This window comes from Ambystoma mexicanum, chromosome 2p (assembly GCF_040938575.1).
Source record: "Ambystoma mexicanum isolate Mex_15411 chromosome 2p, UKY_AmexF1_1, whole genome shotgun sequence".
Classification (NCBI taxonomy): Eukaryota; Metazoa; Chordata; class Amphibia; order Caudata; family Ambystomatidae; genus Ambystoma; species Ambystoma mexicanum.
Window position 1 is genome coordinate 1131810922 of NC_090923.1, and position 18893 is coordinate 1131829814.

Below are 18893 nucleotides of genomic sequence, written 5' to 3' on the forward strand. Positions count from 1 at the left end.
TGCCGCCTTTATTTGCCAATGGCACACATGGCAGAGGCCAGAAGCATTGTGCTCATATGCCCGTACAGCCTCCTTCAGCCAGTTACTGGCATTTTATGCCAGCTATAATCTCGCATGCCAGATAAAGTCATTGTAGGCAAGCTACAGCTTCACATGAGCAGGCGCTCCCATAATATGACACGTGCAGCTTCAAATGCCCAAAGACTGGCACCATATGAACATTACAGCCTCAGATGCCAGGAAAAGCCTCATATGCCCAGATGCCACCACCATATGCCAAGTGTGCAGCCTCAAAAGCCAATACAGACATCCTATGCCAGAGGGGACCTCATAATTCTGATCTAGCTGTCATATGCAAGGTACAGCTTCACATGTTCAGGTAATGCCCTTTTATGCCAGATAATGCCTCATTAGCCACTTAAAGTCCTTAGGCACACTGTACCGATTTACAGGCGCAGGTGCTTCAGTCATATGCCACATGTAACATCAAACTCCCATATACATCCCCTCCCATCCCAACAACCAAATGCAAAGTTATGCCACCATGTGCAAAGATAACCTCGCCCCGCCACAAGCCAAGTAGTGCAGCGATGTATGAAGCACTGTACAACCTTTACATACAAGCAGTGACAAAGATAAACGAAAAAGGATGCCGCCTAGCATATCATTGGCTGAGCAGCAATGTTTGGTTAATAAGTGTACCCTTCATTTAAACCCTCAATAAACCATGAACTGTACTCATCTGATTTATTGGCCAGGACAACAATCCTTACATGTGCATACATCTGCAAGATTGTTGAAAACAGTGAAGTCATGACGTCATGGAATACATATACAAAGGAAAGTAAAAGGATTCTGGATTGATGACAACATAAAGCAAATCGATGCCTTCAATTCCTGCAGCACAGAGCCTAGAAAGACACCTCTGCAGAAATGTGTAATGCACTGGGTCTGCTGCAGTTGGCACTGGCTAGGGAGTATAGCTCAGCGGCAGCGTGCTTGCCTTGGAAACAAGACGACATGTAGCAACAAGGGTTCGATCCCTGGGCCGCACTTAGAAACCTCTGGGTATTAAGCGTGTTATAAATGACCTATCATATCATACCACTGCCACTTAGTCCAGGGGTAGCAGAGAGAGTTTTAGGGATTGCCAGAGGAATGCAGGGGGTAGGAGTTGATACTCCTTGCGACACCTACATTTCATCCATGTGTGGGCCTCTCTGTGTCAAATAGAAGCGAGCCCATTACAGGGCAGGGAAAATGGTGGTGGAAGACTGGGTTTGTGTGTAGAAGATGGCATGCAAATCTTGAAGGCCTGCATTAGGCCATCGGTGCAGGAGGCATACATCATGATCACTCACCTCGTGCCAGAGGGCACCATTGGTTCCACCCCAACCTGGCTCATGGTCATTGGGCTCGCGAGCATGGTATGCAATCACAGGCTCGGTCTGGATGTGGCCACCGAAGGTTGAAGCAGGTGAGGCTTCCCTTGCAGTCTCCAAAACATGTGAATCTGAAATCAGAAAAGGCACCGTCAGGTCTTTCCACAGCGATGGCACTGCCTGAGCTTCTAGTGATCACACACTCTTGAGTCTTTATCATTCATCCCAAGATCATCTAACTTTAGAATTGCTGGGCATCCCAAGGTCGCCAGATCGGATTTACCTCCTGAACCGTATGGTTTAACTCCTCATTTAAAGCTCTCCTAGTATCACTGTTCACTTCATGACCTTGGAGCCTCATCTCACAGTCCAGCTAGCAATGTACCGGCACCCTTTCCGGACTGCCAGACTACAAGAGTGCCTGCAGGGGCCAGAGCTCCCAGCATGTCTGATCTGCCGGGAGCACCGGCCCCCGCAGGCATGGTTTTCACAGAGGCACCGGCACTGTTAGCAACGGTGCTGGTGCTTCCGTGTCCCCATTCCCGTGGAGTCCTGCAGGACTCCACGGGAATGGGAACTTACACTCTCCGCCGCCTGCCATCCCGGGCCGCCGGGACTTGTAATGTCCCGGTGGCACTGAGATCTCAGGTGATGGAACAGTGTTACGAGTTCGGCGGCAACCTGCCGGTAGCACCGGTGGGTTAATGCCGATCTTGTAATGAGGCCCAAGGTCTCCTTAATTCACTACATATCTCATGACCTTACCTGACTGCCGACTCCGTGGGTTCAGGATCTTCTGACCTCTCTCATCATCTCACAACCCCTTTGTGTACTTATGTCATTTCACGGCAGGCCCTCTGACCTTTCTCACCTTGTTGTTCATGCCATGACTTCACTCACACCCACCCTCTTGTGCATCTCATGACTTCCAGGGATCCCCATTCCATTTCTGGATCAATTGACATTACGTATACATGCGTACTCCTTTCCTTTGCCTGATAGTTTGTCTTGGCCACAGAACAGAATCGCAGAATACTCTTTGCCTAGGATGTTTTTTTTTTTAATGAGAACTACTGTGTGAGTACAGCCCAAGCTCTACTACCTACGTGCCAACCAGTTTCCTGTATCGCAAGGCTGCACATAGCTTGCGCAGATCTCGCATATTCTCTCCATATTTCCTGTTCGTAGCACCTGCAATCTCACCCCAATTTTCATCCTTGGCTCCTATCTCAGGCCTGTGTCCTAGATGACAAGTTTCAAACAAAGAAACTTGTGTCAATGGCCCTCATTATAAGTTTGCCTGTCTGTAAAAATGTGCCGGTAACAACGGTCACCGGCACTTTTTCAGACCGGCAAACTACAGGTCTGCTGGTAGGGGCTGTGAACTACTAGCAGGCCTGACCTGCCGGTAGTTCAAGCCCCTACCAGCAGATCTTTCACTGTAGCACCGGCACTGTTACTAACTGTGCCAGTGCTTCGGTGATCCCATTCCTATGGAGTACTATGGGACTCCACGGGAAAGGGAACTTGCCGTTCCTCCGCTATCCAGAATATCCTGGTGTTACTGGGATATCAGGTGTCGGAAATAGTAAGCAGAGGTTGCCGGTAGGCCGCCGGTAGCACCAGCAGGCTACCGGCAATTTCCTAATGTGGGCTGATAGCAATTTAGCCATCCCATCTTGCATTCACTATAGGTACATGGGGCCAAAGCCTGATTGCAATTCACTATCTTCTGCAAAAAAGAGACCTCTGCTACTGTGTACTTTCACTTTCACTGCTGCACAGAAACTAAAGGACTTTGTAGCGCAGAAGCAGAGGAAGCAACTGAAGACACAGATGACTTTCCATTACCAGCTACCCAATAACATACACCAAGTGATTTATTATTTCCAGACAATTTCTCCCAACAATCCTGGAATGGTTGCATGAACCTGGATCTGTCCCATTATTGACCAGACTCTTGCTGTCGCTGTAGACCATGGATCTCCTGCTGCTGCTGTCAAAGCCTGATCCTTCTGCTTTTGGCCGAAGATGGTAAAGAACCCTAAGTCTACCGGGGGCCAGTCCAAAATGCCCTTTGGGGCTAAATCTATCCGAGAAAAGCCTGAGGTGATTCCACATCCTGAATCTAGGACTTTCCCAGAGGTTTCCCCTTTGGAGCTCACGTGAAGTGGATTCAGAGGGGTTAGAGAAGTGCAAACATTCCTCTGAGAGTTCCTCTAGGTCTCATCAGAACTGGTCTTGTCCCAAGGATGTCAGCAGAGGCCACAGGAAACTGCTGACAGAACCATGTTTCTCAAGATGCCCTCAGCCCCCTATTGTGCTGTAAGGTCAGAGAGGATCGTCTGTGGGGTTCCCAGAATCCAGTCTTTTTATAGAGTACCCGTTTGTCCCTCAGGGTCCGTGATTTATCATCGCTGCTGACTCTGAAGGGTAGGGTTGTGGTCATTCCTGGATTGCTCAAGAGTTGATTATATACAGTCTCTATTAAGGAGATCTTTCCTTTTTCAAATCTTCCCACTACTTCCTTTCAGCCCCCAAGCACTACTTCTGGGCTTTTCTAGATTTTTCATTGACTTTTAGGGTGAGTGAGATGTTCAACCCCTCTCCTCTGCTGCATTCAGTTTTGTTTTGAGATCACAGGTTCACCTTTTTGTGTTATTAGTGCAGGGAGACCTCTCAGTTTGTTTCTTGCGTCAGTTTTTGTTTCCTATGAGGACACCCCGTCTTATGTTCCGTGATGCTAGGGGTCCTTAGGGCCACTCTTTCTCCATCGTGTCAGGTGCACTGTGTGGCCCATTTGCTTACCAGTGAAGGGGATGTCATCCCCTTTTTAGAACCTGTTCATTTTTTCCATTATGGCACAGGCCATCTTCTACGGAGTGCTGCGGGGACACGTTCTGTCCTTTTTACTTTGACTGGGGTAATATGTGTGTTACTTTTCCACACCTCCTGAACAAGTTAGTGGCAGTAGATATCTTTTATACTTTTTTTCTGATGCACCATTCCATGTTGCCTTTTTTACGGAGATAATGCATTTGAATACTATATTCTCACACTGGCTACTCTTGTTTTAAGCCCTGTTGGGTGTGGCATGTCCTTTGTTGCTCGACTCTCTGCTTTTCCAGCTGGGGAGGATACTCTCTCGGTATGCAATGATAAAATCACATCAAAAATGTCACCTGTACAAAGAATCGCGGCAAAAATGCCATGGTTTGACCTGGTAAAGGTGCACCCCATTACACCATTTAAGGAGAGCAGGGGTTGCGGGGGTGTCCCCCGCATCCTTTACATGGATTGCGGCATTAAAACCACAGCCTTTTTCCCACGATATTTTGTGTCCACTGCCATTTTTGCCGTGATTTTAACACATGGAACCACTCTCTCATCATGCATTTCCCCAGGCTTCCAGTAGGAAACCCCAGAAAGATGGCCGCAGTGTTTCACCTATCAAGAAGTGGGGGATGGGCAGCCTATCCTTAATGCACATTCCTCCAGAGGCATGGCTGTTGCTGGCCAGATCCGGGGAGGCTGGCTGTCCTCCATTGGAGGGCTGGGCTGACCCCAGCCTGATTAATAGATAGAAGAAGGGGAGCTGGACCCAATAACACTGACCACTGGACCCTGAAGGGACCTAAGGAAGAAGAGGACTGAAGGATGCCAGAGCACTGCTGCAGGAACCAGCTGTGGCTAAGCCAACACCACAGTGTCTCGGACTTCGACCTTCTACTTGACAGGAGAGATCTTTGCAAGGCGCCTCCCTTCCTTTGACTGGTAGGCATAACCAGTTAGCTGTCAGGCTCAAGCTGGGTCACCATCCCTGGGATAAAGAAGTTTGTAGACTTGCAATTTGCCTGTACCACCCAAAATCAGCTTTTCCCCATTGCAAGGACTTCCATCCAACATGGATGCTGGAATCTTAGTAGGCTTCCTATGTGCTCTACTGTAACTAATTCTGGAATCCTGCTGTGCTGACCCTCACCAGAACGGGGCCCTGCCTGGAACCCAGAGTACAATGTTGAGATACAGGGACTCTATGGGTCAGTGCAAGACGCGCATCCATCCAGTCGTCCGTGAGTTTTTCTGCTGTGTTGTGGGGCCAGTCCACGGTGCACCCCCCCAGTCTGAGTCCTCCAGAGAATCTAGAAGCCAACTGCCAGTAGGCACTATCGGACCCCCAACTCGATGACCCATCAAGACCCCAACACTGTTTAGATGAGTCTTCTGTAGCGGTTCACTATCGACGTGGGTGTTTCTAACATTGTGGGGATTCCCTATCTTGAGTGGCCTCTCCTAGTGCTTCTCACCTGTGAATCTGTGATTGATTGATTTATAAATAGATGTATATTATTCCTAAAGTGCTAATGAACACACAGATATCGCAGCGCTATTGAATCGAGAACAGAAAGACAGGTGATGGAGAAGGCAGAAGATGTAGGTTTCTGGCAAAGGAATGTTTTAACATTTTTACGAAAGGCCAGGCGTTTCATAATTCTTCGAGTCTCTCTGGGAAAATGTCCAGAGATCCACTACCTGGTCTTGAAATGAACGGCACATCGCTTTATTATTTTCAAATGTGGGGGAACGACAACCAGGTATTTGTTTGACGACCACCAATTTCTGCCAGACATATGCCATTGAACCTTTTCTCCTTGGTAGGCTGGCACATAATCATAAAGTGTTTTATGCATTAAAAGGAAGGGCCTTAAATCTGACCCTGCCATGAACTGGGAACCAGTGGAGTCTTCACGGCCAAGCGAAATGTGGGAGCCCCAGGGGCATTGGTCACAATTGGGGCCATGATATTCAGTAGGACCTGCAGATGTCGAAATATAGCCTTATTTGCACCCAAAAATAGCACGTTGCAATAGTCTAGCGACTCACTAATTATTGCTTGGGTGATGGTCCTGCAATTGTCTTCGGACATAAATTGTTGAATTTGCTCGAGAAGCATCAAGTAATAGAACGACAAGTTCACAAGAGTGTTAACTTGGGATGCAATCCAGCGAGACACCTAATGATTTGACTTTATCCGCCGTGTCAATGTTTATGTGAGAGATGGCATATGTAGATATATGGATAACCTCTCAGTCTTTAAATGGTCGGTGTATAAAAGAAGGAATTCAGTTTTTGTTTGGTTAAGACTCAGACCATTTTCCCTCATCCATGCCTTTACGAAACTCAGCATTTCCTGAATATGCTCCGCACTGTCAGCGGGCTTGCCTGACGATCTCATTAGGGTCTGACTGTAGTCCGTATAATTATGGAACAACACTCCCTCCTTAGCGAATAGATTGTGAAGCGGGCTAACATAAACATTGAACAATATGAGTGAGAGGCAAGACCCCTGTGGTACCTCACAATTCAGGATGGTTGAATGTGATTCACAACTCTCCAACTTAACAGCGCATTTTCTGAAGGAATAACTGGAGCCATTGTTGACCGTGCTGTCAAGTTTTAAGGCAGGACTGAGCCTGTCCACCAGAAATGGAGAGTTGATAGTGTCAAAGGCTGCTGATAGATCACACAGCATCGATATTCCTGACTTATCAGCTTCAATTGGCTATAATACATTCTCTTGTCCATCTAATAGGGCAGGGTAGTGCCTGGGTAGGCCTGAAGACCAATTGTCGGTCTCACATTACTTAATGTATGCCTGTTACTGAAGAGAAGATGCAGTATCCAATATTTTTAACAGGAGTTGGTAGTTGGAAATTGGCTTGTAACTAAAGCAAAGTGCAGGTTCGATGGGTGGGTTCTTCAAGATTGGTGCAAGCCAAGGTCTTTATTAGGCATTAAGAATAAACACCCCCTCAAAGGAAAGATTAATGATTTTTGCAATAAGTGGCGCTAAGACATCAGAGTGTGTTTGGTCACCATTGAGGGGCGTGGATCATCCGGGCCAATTTGTTGTTATCAAACAGATATTTTTAGGGCTGACTGCAGGAAAAGAGAAGCCTGTTGCAGGGGAGGGTACGTGATCATGCGCCTTATGCAGCCCAGGTGTAGAGCCCACAGAGGTCCTAGTCTCTGATCTTATGGAATTACAATACGATGGGATCTTTCTGGGACACCTAATGGCTTCCTAAGCCTCCCATATAAAGACTGGACTTCTGACGGTAGCTACACTGTGTTTCAGCTGCCTTATAATTTTAAGGCCTACATTTAAATCGTTTTTTCCCTATAACAGCAATAGCAGTATATGGTGTGATGGCTGTACAAAATCCCAAATACTGTGTAAACCGTAAAGGTTTACAAAATTGTCTGTTATACATATGTATGGTATTATTTGTATTACCTTTAATTGTATCAGGTGTTTCTTGGTCTGGTATTGTGATAAAATAAAAAATATGTTCTACTTACCTGTGTGGTTCCTTTCATGTATCATATTTGTAAGTGTCAGCTGTACTGCACAACAGAAACCCTTCTCCCCTTAATTCAGCCTGACTGCTCAGCCTCGCCTCCGTTAAGTTAAACTCTGGTTGTGAAACCCCTATAGCCCAAGCTTGTCTTTTATTTGTCCTACCCAGTACTTTGGAAAACCCTCCTAACAGTCTCCACAGGACAGTGTCCTCAGCATAGATGCCCTAGTGCTGAAAGGCATGCTCAGTGCTCTGAAGCCCTTTCCTTCAGGGCTTAAATGCCATCATCCAAATGGAAAACCTTATTCCCATGCACTACGTAAAATAAAATGATGCCCGTTATTGGTGCCTTGTCCGCAGTCCACATGTGGGCTTTCTAGCACTGAATAACTCTCTCTCTGGTTCCTTTGGCAGGTGCCAAGAATTGCCAGGTGGATCATTTTAGCAGGCTAATATGTGCCTGTCATAAATGTAAACTCAAAAGGTTAGTTGTCCCTTTCCTTTTCCACAATTGTGACCATCCGGTGGAGGATCTCCTTTGGTGCAGGACCAATTACATATGCTCTACTTCCCTTCTTGATGGGAAGGGTCCCCTTCCCCTTAGACTAGGAAGGGAGACTATTTAAAACAAACCTTGTCTGCCTCTTCTCTGCAAAGCATTGATGAAGTTGATGAGAACTACAGGCCTTGAATACCTGTGAGGGTCTTTTTTTCGTCAAATTGTTTTTGATTTCATGATCTAGTGCTGAGGTCCTTCTGCACCAGCAGCAGCAGGCGCTGGTCCTAAATGCTTTGCTCAATGTATGAACTGGCCCCCTGTCCAATTAGGACTAGCTGGCAGCTATTGGGGCTTTCCAGAGCAAGCCTTGATATTCCTCAAGGTGCAAGATAATGCCCTGCAACATTCCAGGACAAAAGCAATCGGCTCGTGTTCTGGTCTTTGTTCAAGCGGTTCGGCCTCTTGAATTATTCCCCTGATGTTGTGTCTTTTGTTTTCTCCCTGGCACGTTCTGGGGTCCAGGTGGAATCCTGCAGATGTTACCTGGCAGTCTTCCGCACCAGCAAGAAATCTGAGCTTCCATGTTGGCTTCCCCTTTAGGTAGCCCATGCAGTTTGAGAAGAATGTGCTCCTCTCAGTTATGATTAATAGGCCTGATAGTATCCTTAAAATGTTGACCTAGAATGTTGTGTTTGTGGTTTCCGAGGCAGCCATTGACGATACCGCTAATTGCCCACCTACGTCAACATCCCCCACCCCCAGCATCTGTAAAACACGGGTGCATTGGTCATCTGCAAGCTCTAAGTGAATAGACTTTTCCTGTTGCTATGCAAAGTGCTCTGCTGCTCCCCGGGGCCAGGTCTGCACTACTGTATATTGATACAATCAAATTTTGAAAGTTGCAAGGCCCCACCTCCTGTTAGCCTCAGGCATGTTTGTATAGGGTCCTGAATGCACATAGGACCTGACCTTTCTTTTTCCTTGTGGTATAGTCAGGATTTTGAGGTGAACTAGAAACTCGTTTCATTAATCGTCAGAGGCAGAAAGACCCCCCCACATAATATGGATGTTCACAAGGCTCTCAGGATTTACAAAGACTGCAAAGAAGGTCGACAGATACGAACTGTGTTGTTTGACCAATGTATAAAGAATCGCAGTGAAATTGACCTTGGTCAATTTTGCCACAACTCAATTTGTACTTGGACCAAACAACCCAAATTTAGCAGTCCACCAAACCTCCCCACATCTCCCCTACTTACCTTTTCGCTGGCCACCGCGCCTCTTATACCCCTGCAGCGTCAGTAATGCAGGTCAGATCTGACGGCGTAGGGTCTTTTTTTTTTTTGGTGTCTCCCGCTTCCAATATTGAGGAAGCGGGGGACACCCCCGCAACCCCACGGCGAAGATACCGAACATCTTGGGGAGCGGGGGACAACCTCGCAACCCTCGCTCTTTATGTTTGGTATTTTCGGATTCAAATTGATGAATGCACAATTTCGAACTAATGGTAGTGACCGAATTCGGTCAAATCTACCATTGGTTCAAATTTGTGCGATCCATTTGGATAATACCGACAGATGGGCTATTTGCGACTCATGTAGGTAGTTTTCCCAGCAAGCCGGTATCTTAGGCCTCTATCGCTTGCTGTGTAGTGTCCTGCATGCTTGATGGCTATGGGAAGACTGGCATTTCTCCTACAGTTGTATCCAAGGTCATTCTATCCATGTCCTCACATAATGTCATCTGTCAGGGAATCCCATGGGTTACTTATTTCCTGTGTGTTTTATGAATGACATATGAGTAACATTTTTAGTTAAAATGTGATTATTAAGAGGCTGCCTCTCTCATTAGACTGCCATGTTAAAATGTCCTACAAGTTTATACAAACAGGACTAGACATACAAGTCAATATATGTTTCTAACCTTACTGACTCATAATGCTTAGTTGCCCTTCCCCCAGACGATCCTACCATGCAACTCTCCTCCCAGTCTCTGCCTTCCACTAGGACAGGGAGAAAAGCGGTGTTGCGGGTGGGAGCCTCGCTTGCCAGGCTACCTTGTGAAAACCTACTCATTTAGCAGGAAGTTGCTGGTACACCATCCTGCTATGAGGTCTGAAGGAACCTCATGTACAGATGTCCAGTGAACACAGATCCCAGACATCAAACAACACAACACTACATCTCTACAACCAACCTACGTACTATAGCCCTGGCCAGTGCACCTTAGCACTTGCACACGCGAGGCTCCCCTCCGCACACAATTGCCTCTATGCTATCGACACAGTAAACCTAGACAATACCTGCATGCGGAGCTCAGGGTATCTCAGGTCTGCATGCACCAATGCAAAAGCACCATCATCTTGTTTTTTTCCTCGCTCCCCATTGACCTATCCAACCCCCACTCTTTCATCCTGAATGTCTCTAGAACAGACGCATGGAAGTGGAGTGCTGGATAACTCCTAGCATCACAACTATATTGACTAACTTGTACTTTCCTTTACCACTAAATGACATTGGGGTCTTCTGCCATCGGCTGACCTCCTGATCATCTTATTCACTATTCACCTCAAGACCTTCAGTGGTCACGTCCCCTCTATCCACCTCTGGATCTAGTGGTCTCTAGATGTCGCTGTCCATCCCTCAATCTCATGGCCTTCTAACCTTGCTGTGCATAGCTAAAGACTGAAAGCTTTCTTGATATCCTTCCTATGCGGGAACTCACCCATCCCCAGGTATTCCTCCTGCCCTGTGTTTCCACCTGAGTTCAGCTCCTGCATGACGTGTGCATACGGCTGGGAGTCCTGGTAGAGGCACTCTGCTGGTTCAGCCTTGAGCGCTGGATGGCTGGCCTTGACCAGTCGGGAGAGGCCAGTTGTATCCTCTTCCAAGAACTGCCCATACCCCCTGGCCTCATGGGTTGGAAGGCTGGTGTAAGGCATTGATGGGTGGTACTGAGTGTCCGGTGGCATATGGGACAAAGGGTGACTGTGCTGGAAATTCATCTTGTGGTGGACTCTTTGCTCCTCCACAATCTCACGAATGTCTGATGGTAGCAGCTTGTGCTGTGGGCCCCTACGTGTTTCCTGCATGTAGATAACCTGCGGGTGTTGCTGCCAAGCTCCCGAGTGTGGGGAGCCTAGGTTGGTTCTGCTACCATAGGTTGTGACGTGATCATCCAATGCCATTGTGTCGGTGTACAAGGCCCTCTTTGGACAGAACAGTTGGAGTTGGCAATTGTCTGTATCCCAACTCTGATCCTCCTGGCTTTGCCGGACAAAGGTCTTGTTGGGGAAGGCATCAGAGAAGGAGTCCAGTTTATTTGCGTTGGGATTGAGCCCAAGGGAACTGTCTCCCCAATTTCCTTGGAAGGGGAATCCATATGCCCAGCTCATGTCAGTGGCTTTCTGGCTTGCCGCCAACTCATCCTGCTGGTGCTGGAATTCCACCCGCAGTCTGCACCAGCTTGGCTTGGAAGTGTTGCAGCGGTCCCTGGTTCTTTGGGCTACGACATCTGCACCAGTGGTTCTGGCATCGCCATAAGGAGGCTGGTAACTTGCTGTGTTGGTGGAAGCCCTGACCGCCACCCCCTCAGAGGTGTAGTCATAGAAGGTGCTGTGGGTGGGACTCGCCGATCCATGGTGCCTTCTCCCACAACGTTCTTCATCCATAGCCACGTGATCTCAGCAGACCCGCCTAAATCTCTCTCTGCATCATATAGGGCAGCTGTAAAACAGAAAAAGATGAGCCAATCAGAGCCACTGAGTGATTTGGCATAGTGTACAACATGGGGCAGCCAGGACATCTATTCAACAATCAACTCAAATCTAAGGTCTTACAGAGCGAGTCCATTAAAATGTTTGCGTACTGTTTTCACCTGCTAGATAGAGACAGGATAAGGGCAAAATGATCACCAAAACTCCCATTAAATTGGCCCTCAGAAGTTACTCACAGTGGAAGGCCACATCTTTCAGAGGCCCATGGCGCTTGCTGGTGGTAGCTTTGCAGAGCTCACTGCTATCCCTGACTCAGGGGAAGGGTTTAAGAGAGTCATCCGGCAAGTTACACAAAATATAAATTAATGTCCGGGCAAAATCCCAAAAGTACAAAATGTGTTAACTAAGAACTACATTAAAATCTAAAATTATGTTTTCATACAGGGCAAAGCAAGGGTACAGTAAGGGACACAACTCCCGACTTGTGCTAAAAGAGGCTTTGGGTGGAGCATGATCTCTGATTTCTTTCATAAATTCCTTTGACACTTCAGCCTGGGTGAGCAGATATTCGCTGCCCTTACACTTTTCTCAGCCCTGCAGGTGCCGGATTGTGCTTGGGTTTTTACATTGCACAAAACCTTTCTCATGGCTTGAAGTGTGCCATCTCTTCAGCGTCTGATGGCACAGACCGGGGGAACGGCAATATTTTTTGCACTGCCACGGTGACTACTTTCCTCAAGGCAGCAGCTCCACAAGTTCCTTCCCTCAAGCTCCATCTCGAAGTACCACCGGGACTGTGCTCCTTCTGCGCCCCTCCGTAGGAACTCTAACGGCTTTCTGGATGCCAGCTTCATCTCACTTATATTGGCTTTGGTCTTCGGTGCTAGAATCACTTCCTCCTCCTAGGGCCGCAAAGTGCAGACGCAGATCGAGGCCATTCAACATTGTTTGAGCCTCATTACAAGTTTGGCGGTATTCCGGTTGTAAATCGGCTGGAATACTGCCAAATGGAATTACTAGTACTGTTACTTGGTCCACAGAATTACTGCCGGATTAAATGTGCTGGCATGGCGGTGTTAGTCCCCATTCCAGCGATTGTTTTTGGTAAAACGGCAGAATTACCTCCAGCATTTTTCTGGAGGTTTTTCCTCCAACTCACCACCAAAATCATAGTTCGGCGGTGCAGTAATGCATTACCTCCGTTTTGTCCCCACACCGCCGTACTAGTAATGAGACTGGATCCTGTCACATATTGCGGGAATTCTGTGGTTATCTCATGAGCCTTTGTTATATTCAGCGTCTTTTCTCCAAGGTTATCGTCGCTCCTTTGGCCTCTCTCATTTTATTCTCTGCTCTTGCTAAATCGCCACTTACACCCTGTGGAGGACCCACATAATCCGTGAACCAAAGGTTTCAGCTGTATATTGTTATTTTTCACAGGCCTCCTCCAATAGTCAGTCTAAGGCTCCTAGCTTTTTGTGTACTCCGACTATTGTACTGTCCTGTCTATGGCATGGTCTCGTACCTTTACCATGCAGTCGTTCATACTATATTGGGTTTCTGTCGCGCACTTACCACACTCGCGGTCCTGGAGTCGGTCACCCCACAGGCTCCTGTTGTTGCGCCGACTCCGGGGCCACTCTGCTGCTCTGCCTCCACTTCTGCAGGGGACTCCAATTTTCTGCGGTTCTCCCACGTGGCCATTTCGGCTCCTGTTACGTTGCCGCTGGCAGTTGCCATGGTGACTCCAGGACACAAGGCGAGAGCAAGGCACTCCTCGCTCATGTGACCGACGACAGGTCACATGATTTAACACTACCAGGAAGTGCTCCATAAAAGCCACAGCTTCCCTCTACCCAGTGCTTCTCAGCTGTTGTTTTTGAGTGGCGTTTTGGATCTCTTGCTTCCTAATTCCCTGTGTTCTGTGCTTTTGACCTTGGCTCTTGTTTCCTCTGGATTGCTATTTGGATTTCCCCTGGATTACTGGCTGAACTGGTGTTTTTCTTGACCTTGGCTTTTTCCCATTTTGGACTGCTGCTGGATTTTCCCTTCTGTTTTGGTGACCTGGATGCACTTTCGAACTCTGAAAGTACTTTGGACTTGATTTTGCCTCTGTTCGATTTTCTCCTGGAACTTTCTACTCAAACACTTTCCATCTGCTGCACACTCATTTCCCTGGGGGAGGTTTTTTCCACTTCTGGGGTTTTCCCTCCTTCCCTCCATTTTCCATCCTTTGGCACCTTGCTAGGTAGGTCACATTACCTGTTTCCATATTTTTTTGGTAGCACTGCGTATTGTGTGCTAACATCGTTCCTTTCTTTCTAGCTGCCTGAGGATCTGGTGCTCCAGTTCCTCCAGTCCACCTGTGGCCCTAATAACTGGTTAGGGAGTGGTTTTCGCTTCTCTGACTGGTGCTTGGGGATGGAGGTATTTAGTCCACTTGGAAGATCACGTCTTGACAAACTGAGAAGCCACCCTCTCTTGCGCGTGGACTATGGACACCGCCGCCGGTGACCCAGTAGCCGCCTTAGTGCAGGTCATTACGGTACTGTGGGCTGACATGTCAGCCGCCACTGCAGCCATTCACCAATGTTTAGATGCCATATAAAGTGAACATCATTCCCCACTGAAGACCAAGCACTAAAAGACTATATTGCCACTTCTCTTCGTGTCGGACACATTAGACCTTCACAATCCCCGGCCGCTAGTCCTATTTTTATTGTGCCCAAGAAGGAAGGGGACCTTCGCCTGTGTGTGGATTACAGAAGGAATAATCAGGTCACCATCAAAAAAATCGATTTCCCTGTCCTCTGATTTCAGTATTGCTAGAAAAACTATGACAAGCCACCATATTTACTAAACTAGACCTCAAGGGGGGGGGCCTACAATCTAGTCCGTATGGGGGAAGGCGATGAGTGGAAGACTGCCTTCTGCACTTGCCATGGTCTTTACGAATATACAGTCATGCCCTTTGGGCTGTGTAATGCACCTGCCACTTTCCAGAGATTCATGAATGACATATTCCACGATATCATAGATTTGTATGTCATAGTCTATCTAGATGATATACTGATATTCTCCCCGTCCTACCACACCCACGTACGACTTGTGAGGGAAGTCCTCTCCCATCTCAGGAACAATGCCCTTTAAGCAAAAGCAGAAAAATGCATGTTTCATGTGAACGAGATCAACTTCCTCGGATTCCACATTACGGCCCAGGGGTTGTCCACGAATACTAACAAGATTCAATCCATTCTAGATTGGCCCATCCGAACTATGTTAAAAGCCCTGCAATCTCTTATGGGTTTTGCTAATTTTTACTGATGTTTTATCTCTGGTTTCTCGACTATTGTCTCCACCTTGACCACACTTACGAGCCCCAAAGTGCCATTTGTTTGGACCACGCTTCAACAGGAAGCTTTCAGCACATTGAAAACGGCATTTACATCCGCCCCAATATTGCAACATCCCAATTTAGACCTTCGGTTTGTGGTAGAGGCCGATGCTTTGTCTTTTGCTCTAGGTGCAGTTTTGTCCCAGTCATGTCCGAACACCGGCCTGTTGCATCCAGTGGCTTACCACTCTCGCAAATTCTCTCCTTTGGAACTCCATTACACAGTAACCAAAAAGGAGCTGCTGGCAGTGAAGGACGCTTTCCAGTTATGGAGATACCATCAACTCAGAGCCAAGTGGCCCGTGACGGTGTACTCCGACCACCGTAATATCCAGGACTTGGCTTCCATGAAGTGTCTCAACGGCCGGCAGATCGCTGGCATTTATTCTTCGCCGTTTTGATTTCTGTATCGAACATCTTCCAGGGGCCACCCATGGCAAGGTGGATGCTTTATCCCATCTTTCTTGCGGGGGCGGGGGGTGTACTGCCTATTTTTCCTGAGACCATCCTAGAGCAGAAACACTTTGTCTATGTACTCAACCACCTAGTCTGATAACCGAGGTCTGTGAGTGGATCTCGCAACATCCATCCACCCTACAGGAATGGAACGCCACATGTTTTGAGGGTCTACCCTTCATTCAAGAACGTCTGTTCCTACCGACGCATCACACTAGGCTCTGGGCTCTCGCATGGTCACACGATGCCCTGTTCAATGGACATCCCGGCCAAAGAAAGACTTTAGCCCTCCATGCATCGGGATGTCAGTAACTACGTTGATGGATGTTCTATCTGTGCACAGGGCAAGAACCAAAGAGGCAAACTCCTAGGCCAACTCCAACCCATGCCAATCTCCCATAAACCCTGGCACATGGTCTTGATGAACTTCATCACTGATCTGCCTTTGGTCCAGGACTTCAACACTATATGGGTTTTGGTTGACTGCTTTATGAAAATGGCTCAATTTGTCCCTTGTTCTGGCATCCCTTCTGCTCCGGTACTGGCTGATCTCTTTTTTCACTATGTCTTCAGTCTCTTTGGTCTCCCGTCCGTTATCTCAGACAGGGGTTCTCAATTCATGTCTCACTTCTGAAGGGCACTCACTGCACTTTTGGGTATCGATGCGTGTTTTTCCTCGGCATACCATCCCATAACTGATGGCCAAATGGAACACGTCAATCGGATATTAGAGCAGTATCTGCGTTGTCTGTGTTTGCAACAGCAAGAGTCCTGGTTCAATGTCCTGTGTACAGCGGAGTTTGCTTATAATAACACATCTCATTCTTCAACCGGCTTCCCTCCTTTCTTCTCTCTGTATGGTCAGCATCCCCGTACTCTTACTGTTATGGGTCTGCTGCCCACTTTCATTCCGGCTGCTGATTCCTGTTTAAGAGATCTTACGGAGATTCATTAACAGACACTGCCGGATCTTTGGGACGCCCAGGCCACCATGTGCCATACAGCATACAAACATCGACGTCCGGTCCCACCTTATGTGATCGGCGACAGGGTCTGGTTGTCGACACGGCATCTCCGCATCCCGGGTTGCTGCAAGCTTCTTCCCTGCTTTGTGGGCCCGTATCGGGTCCCCAAATTCAATAACCCTGTCTCTTTTCGATTGGCAGTCTCCGTCTCTTGGCGCATAAACCCTGATTTTCACACCTCACTCCTGAAACCTTGCCCTCCCTCTACGCGCATAGCATTGCCACCTCTGCCTCTTGTCCAGGGTTCTAATGATGAATATGAGGTCTGCGCTATTCTTGATTCCTGTTATTGTAGAGGTCGCCGACAATACCTTATTGGAGGGTTTCGGGCCTGAAGAAAGGAGCTAGGAACCTGCAGATAATGTCCATGCCCCCATCCTAGTGTATCGTTTCCATTGTGAATTTCCATCCCGCCCATGGGGTCAGGGACCTTTATAGGGGGACTCTGTCATGCACTTACCACACTCGCGGTCCCGGAGTCGGGTGCCCCGCAGGCTCCTGTTGTTGTGCTGACTCCGGGGCCGCTCTACTGCTCTGCCTCCACTTCTGCAGGGGGCTCCAAGGTGCTGCGGTTCTCCTGCGCTGCCATTTCGGCTTCTGTTACGTTACTGCTGGCAGTTGCCATGGCGACTCCAGGACACACGGCGAGAGGAAGGCACTCCTCGCTCTTGTGACCGACGCCAGGTCACGTGATTTAACACTACCAAAAAGTGCTCCATAAAAGCCACAACTTCCCTCTACTCAGCTGTTGTTTTTGAGTGGCGTTTTGGATCTCCTCCTTCCTGATTCCCTGTGTTCTGTGCTTTTGACCTTGGCTCTTCTTTCCTCTGGATTGCTATTTGGATCTCCCCTGGATTACTGGCTAACTTGTGTTTTTCTTGACCTTAGCTTTTTTCCATTTTGCACTGCTGCTGGATTTTTCCTGTTTTGGCGACCTGGATGCACTTTCAATCTCTGAAAGTACTTTGGACTTGATTTTTTCTCTGTTGGATTTTCTCCTGGAACTTTCTACTGGAACATCTACTGGAACACTTTCCATCTACTGCACACTCATTTCCTGGGGGAGTTTTTCCCACTTCTGGGGTTTTCCCTCCTTCCCTCCATTTCCCAGCCTTTGGCACCTTGCTAGGTAGGTCACATTACCTGTTTCCATACTTGTTTGGTAGTATTGTGTATTGTGTGCTAACATTGTTCCTTTCTTTCTAGCTGCCTGAAGATCCAGTGCTGCCGTTCCAGTCCACCTGTGGCCTAATAACTGGTCAGGGAGTGGTTTTCACTTCTCTGACTGGTGCTTGGGGACGGACGTATTTCGCCCACGCAGAAGATCACGTCTTGACAGTTTCTCACAGTGCTTCCTTTCGGTGGGTTTGTAAGCAAGTGAGATTCACCCTTGAAAATTATCATGGAATCTTTTATTATGCGCTTAATGCTAGAGACTAGTCTCTTAGCGTGGGACTGGGATTCAAACCTGTGCTTGTCTGCGTTGTCTTGCTTCCATGACAAACGTGTTGCCACTGAGCTATCCTCCCTGTTTCTAGGTTTTGTTGTCCTTTCACCGGGAGCCCTGAAAGGAGCATTCTTCTTATCAAATCTATGCCCTTTAATTTGATAAAGTTAATATCAGACCAGCAGTTTCTGCATACAGAGGTTTCTGTTGCTCAATTTGAAAAAAGAAAGTTTTAAAATAAAATGTTTTCAAGTACAAAATGAGAAAAAAAAGTAAATAAAGACCCAACCAGTAAAGGTAATTCAAAAAAACAAAACTTTTGCAATGGTTGAGGAGGCAAATATTTTGTCCCACACTATAATGTCAGAAAATAATGCATGACTACATGTTGCGGAACATACCATCTTGACCTTCTTCTGCCTTGATGGCCATAGAGTATTTAGCACACTCTACAGAGCAGATATGGGTATCTTGGGATTCTTCCAGCAGATTGTCATTCAGACCATTAGTCACCATTCTCCAGAAGAACTTTGTATCTTTACAGGCATCTATCCCCTCCATTTTATCCCAAGCGTCCCTTTCCATTTCACATTTCCTATTATACATAGAGTGT

At 47.5% G+C, this 18893-nt stretch overlaps 1 protein-coding gene across 1 annotated transcript in view; it reads right to left on the reverse strand.

Moving 5' to 3' along the window:
• Positions 1-18893, reverse strand: part of LOC138567860 (uncharacterized) — a 330507-nt gene that overhangs the window by 84025 nt on the left and 227589 nt on the right. Inside the window, exons 4-5 of the mRNA XM_069646349.1 lie at positions 10968-11968; positions 1362-1570 (exon numbers count right to left, since the gene is read on the reverse strand). Of these exons, the coding sequence (XP_069502450.1) occupies positions 1362-1570; positions 10968-11913 (1155 nt within the window). The 5' untranslated portion in view covers positions 11914-11968. The remainder of the gene's footprint in view (positions 1-1361; positions 1571-10967; positions 11969-18893) is intronic.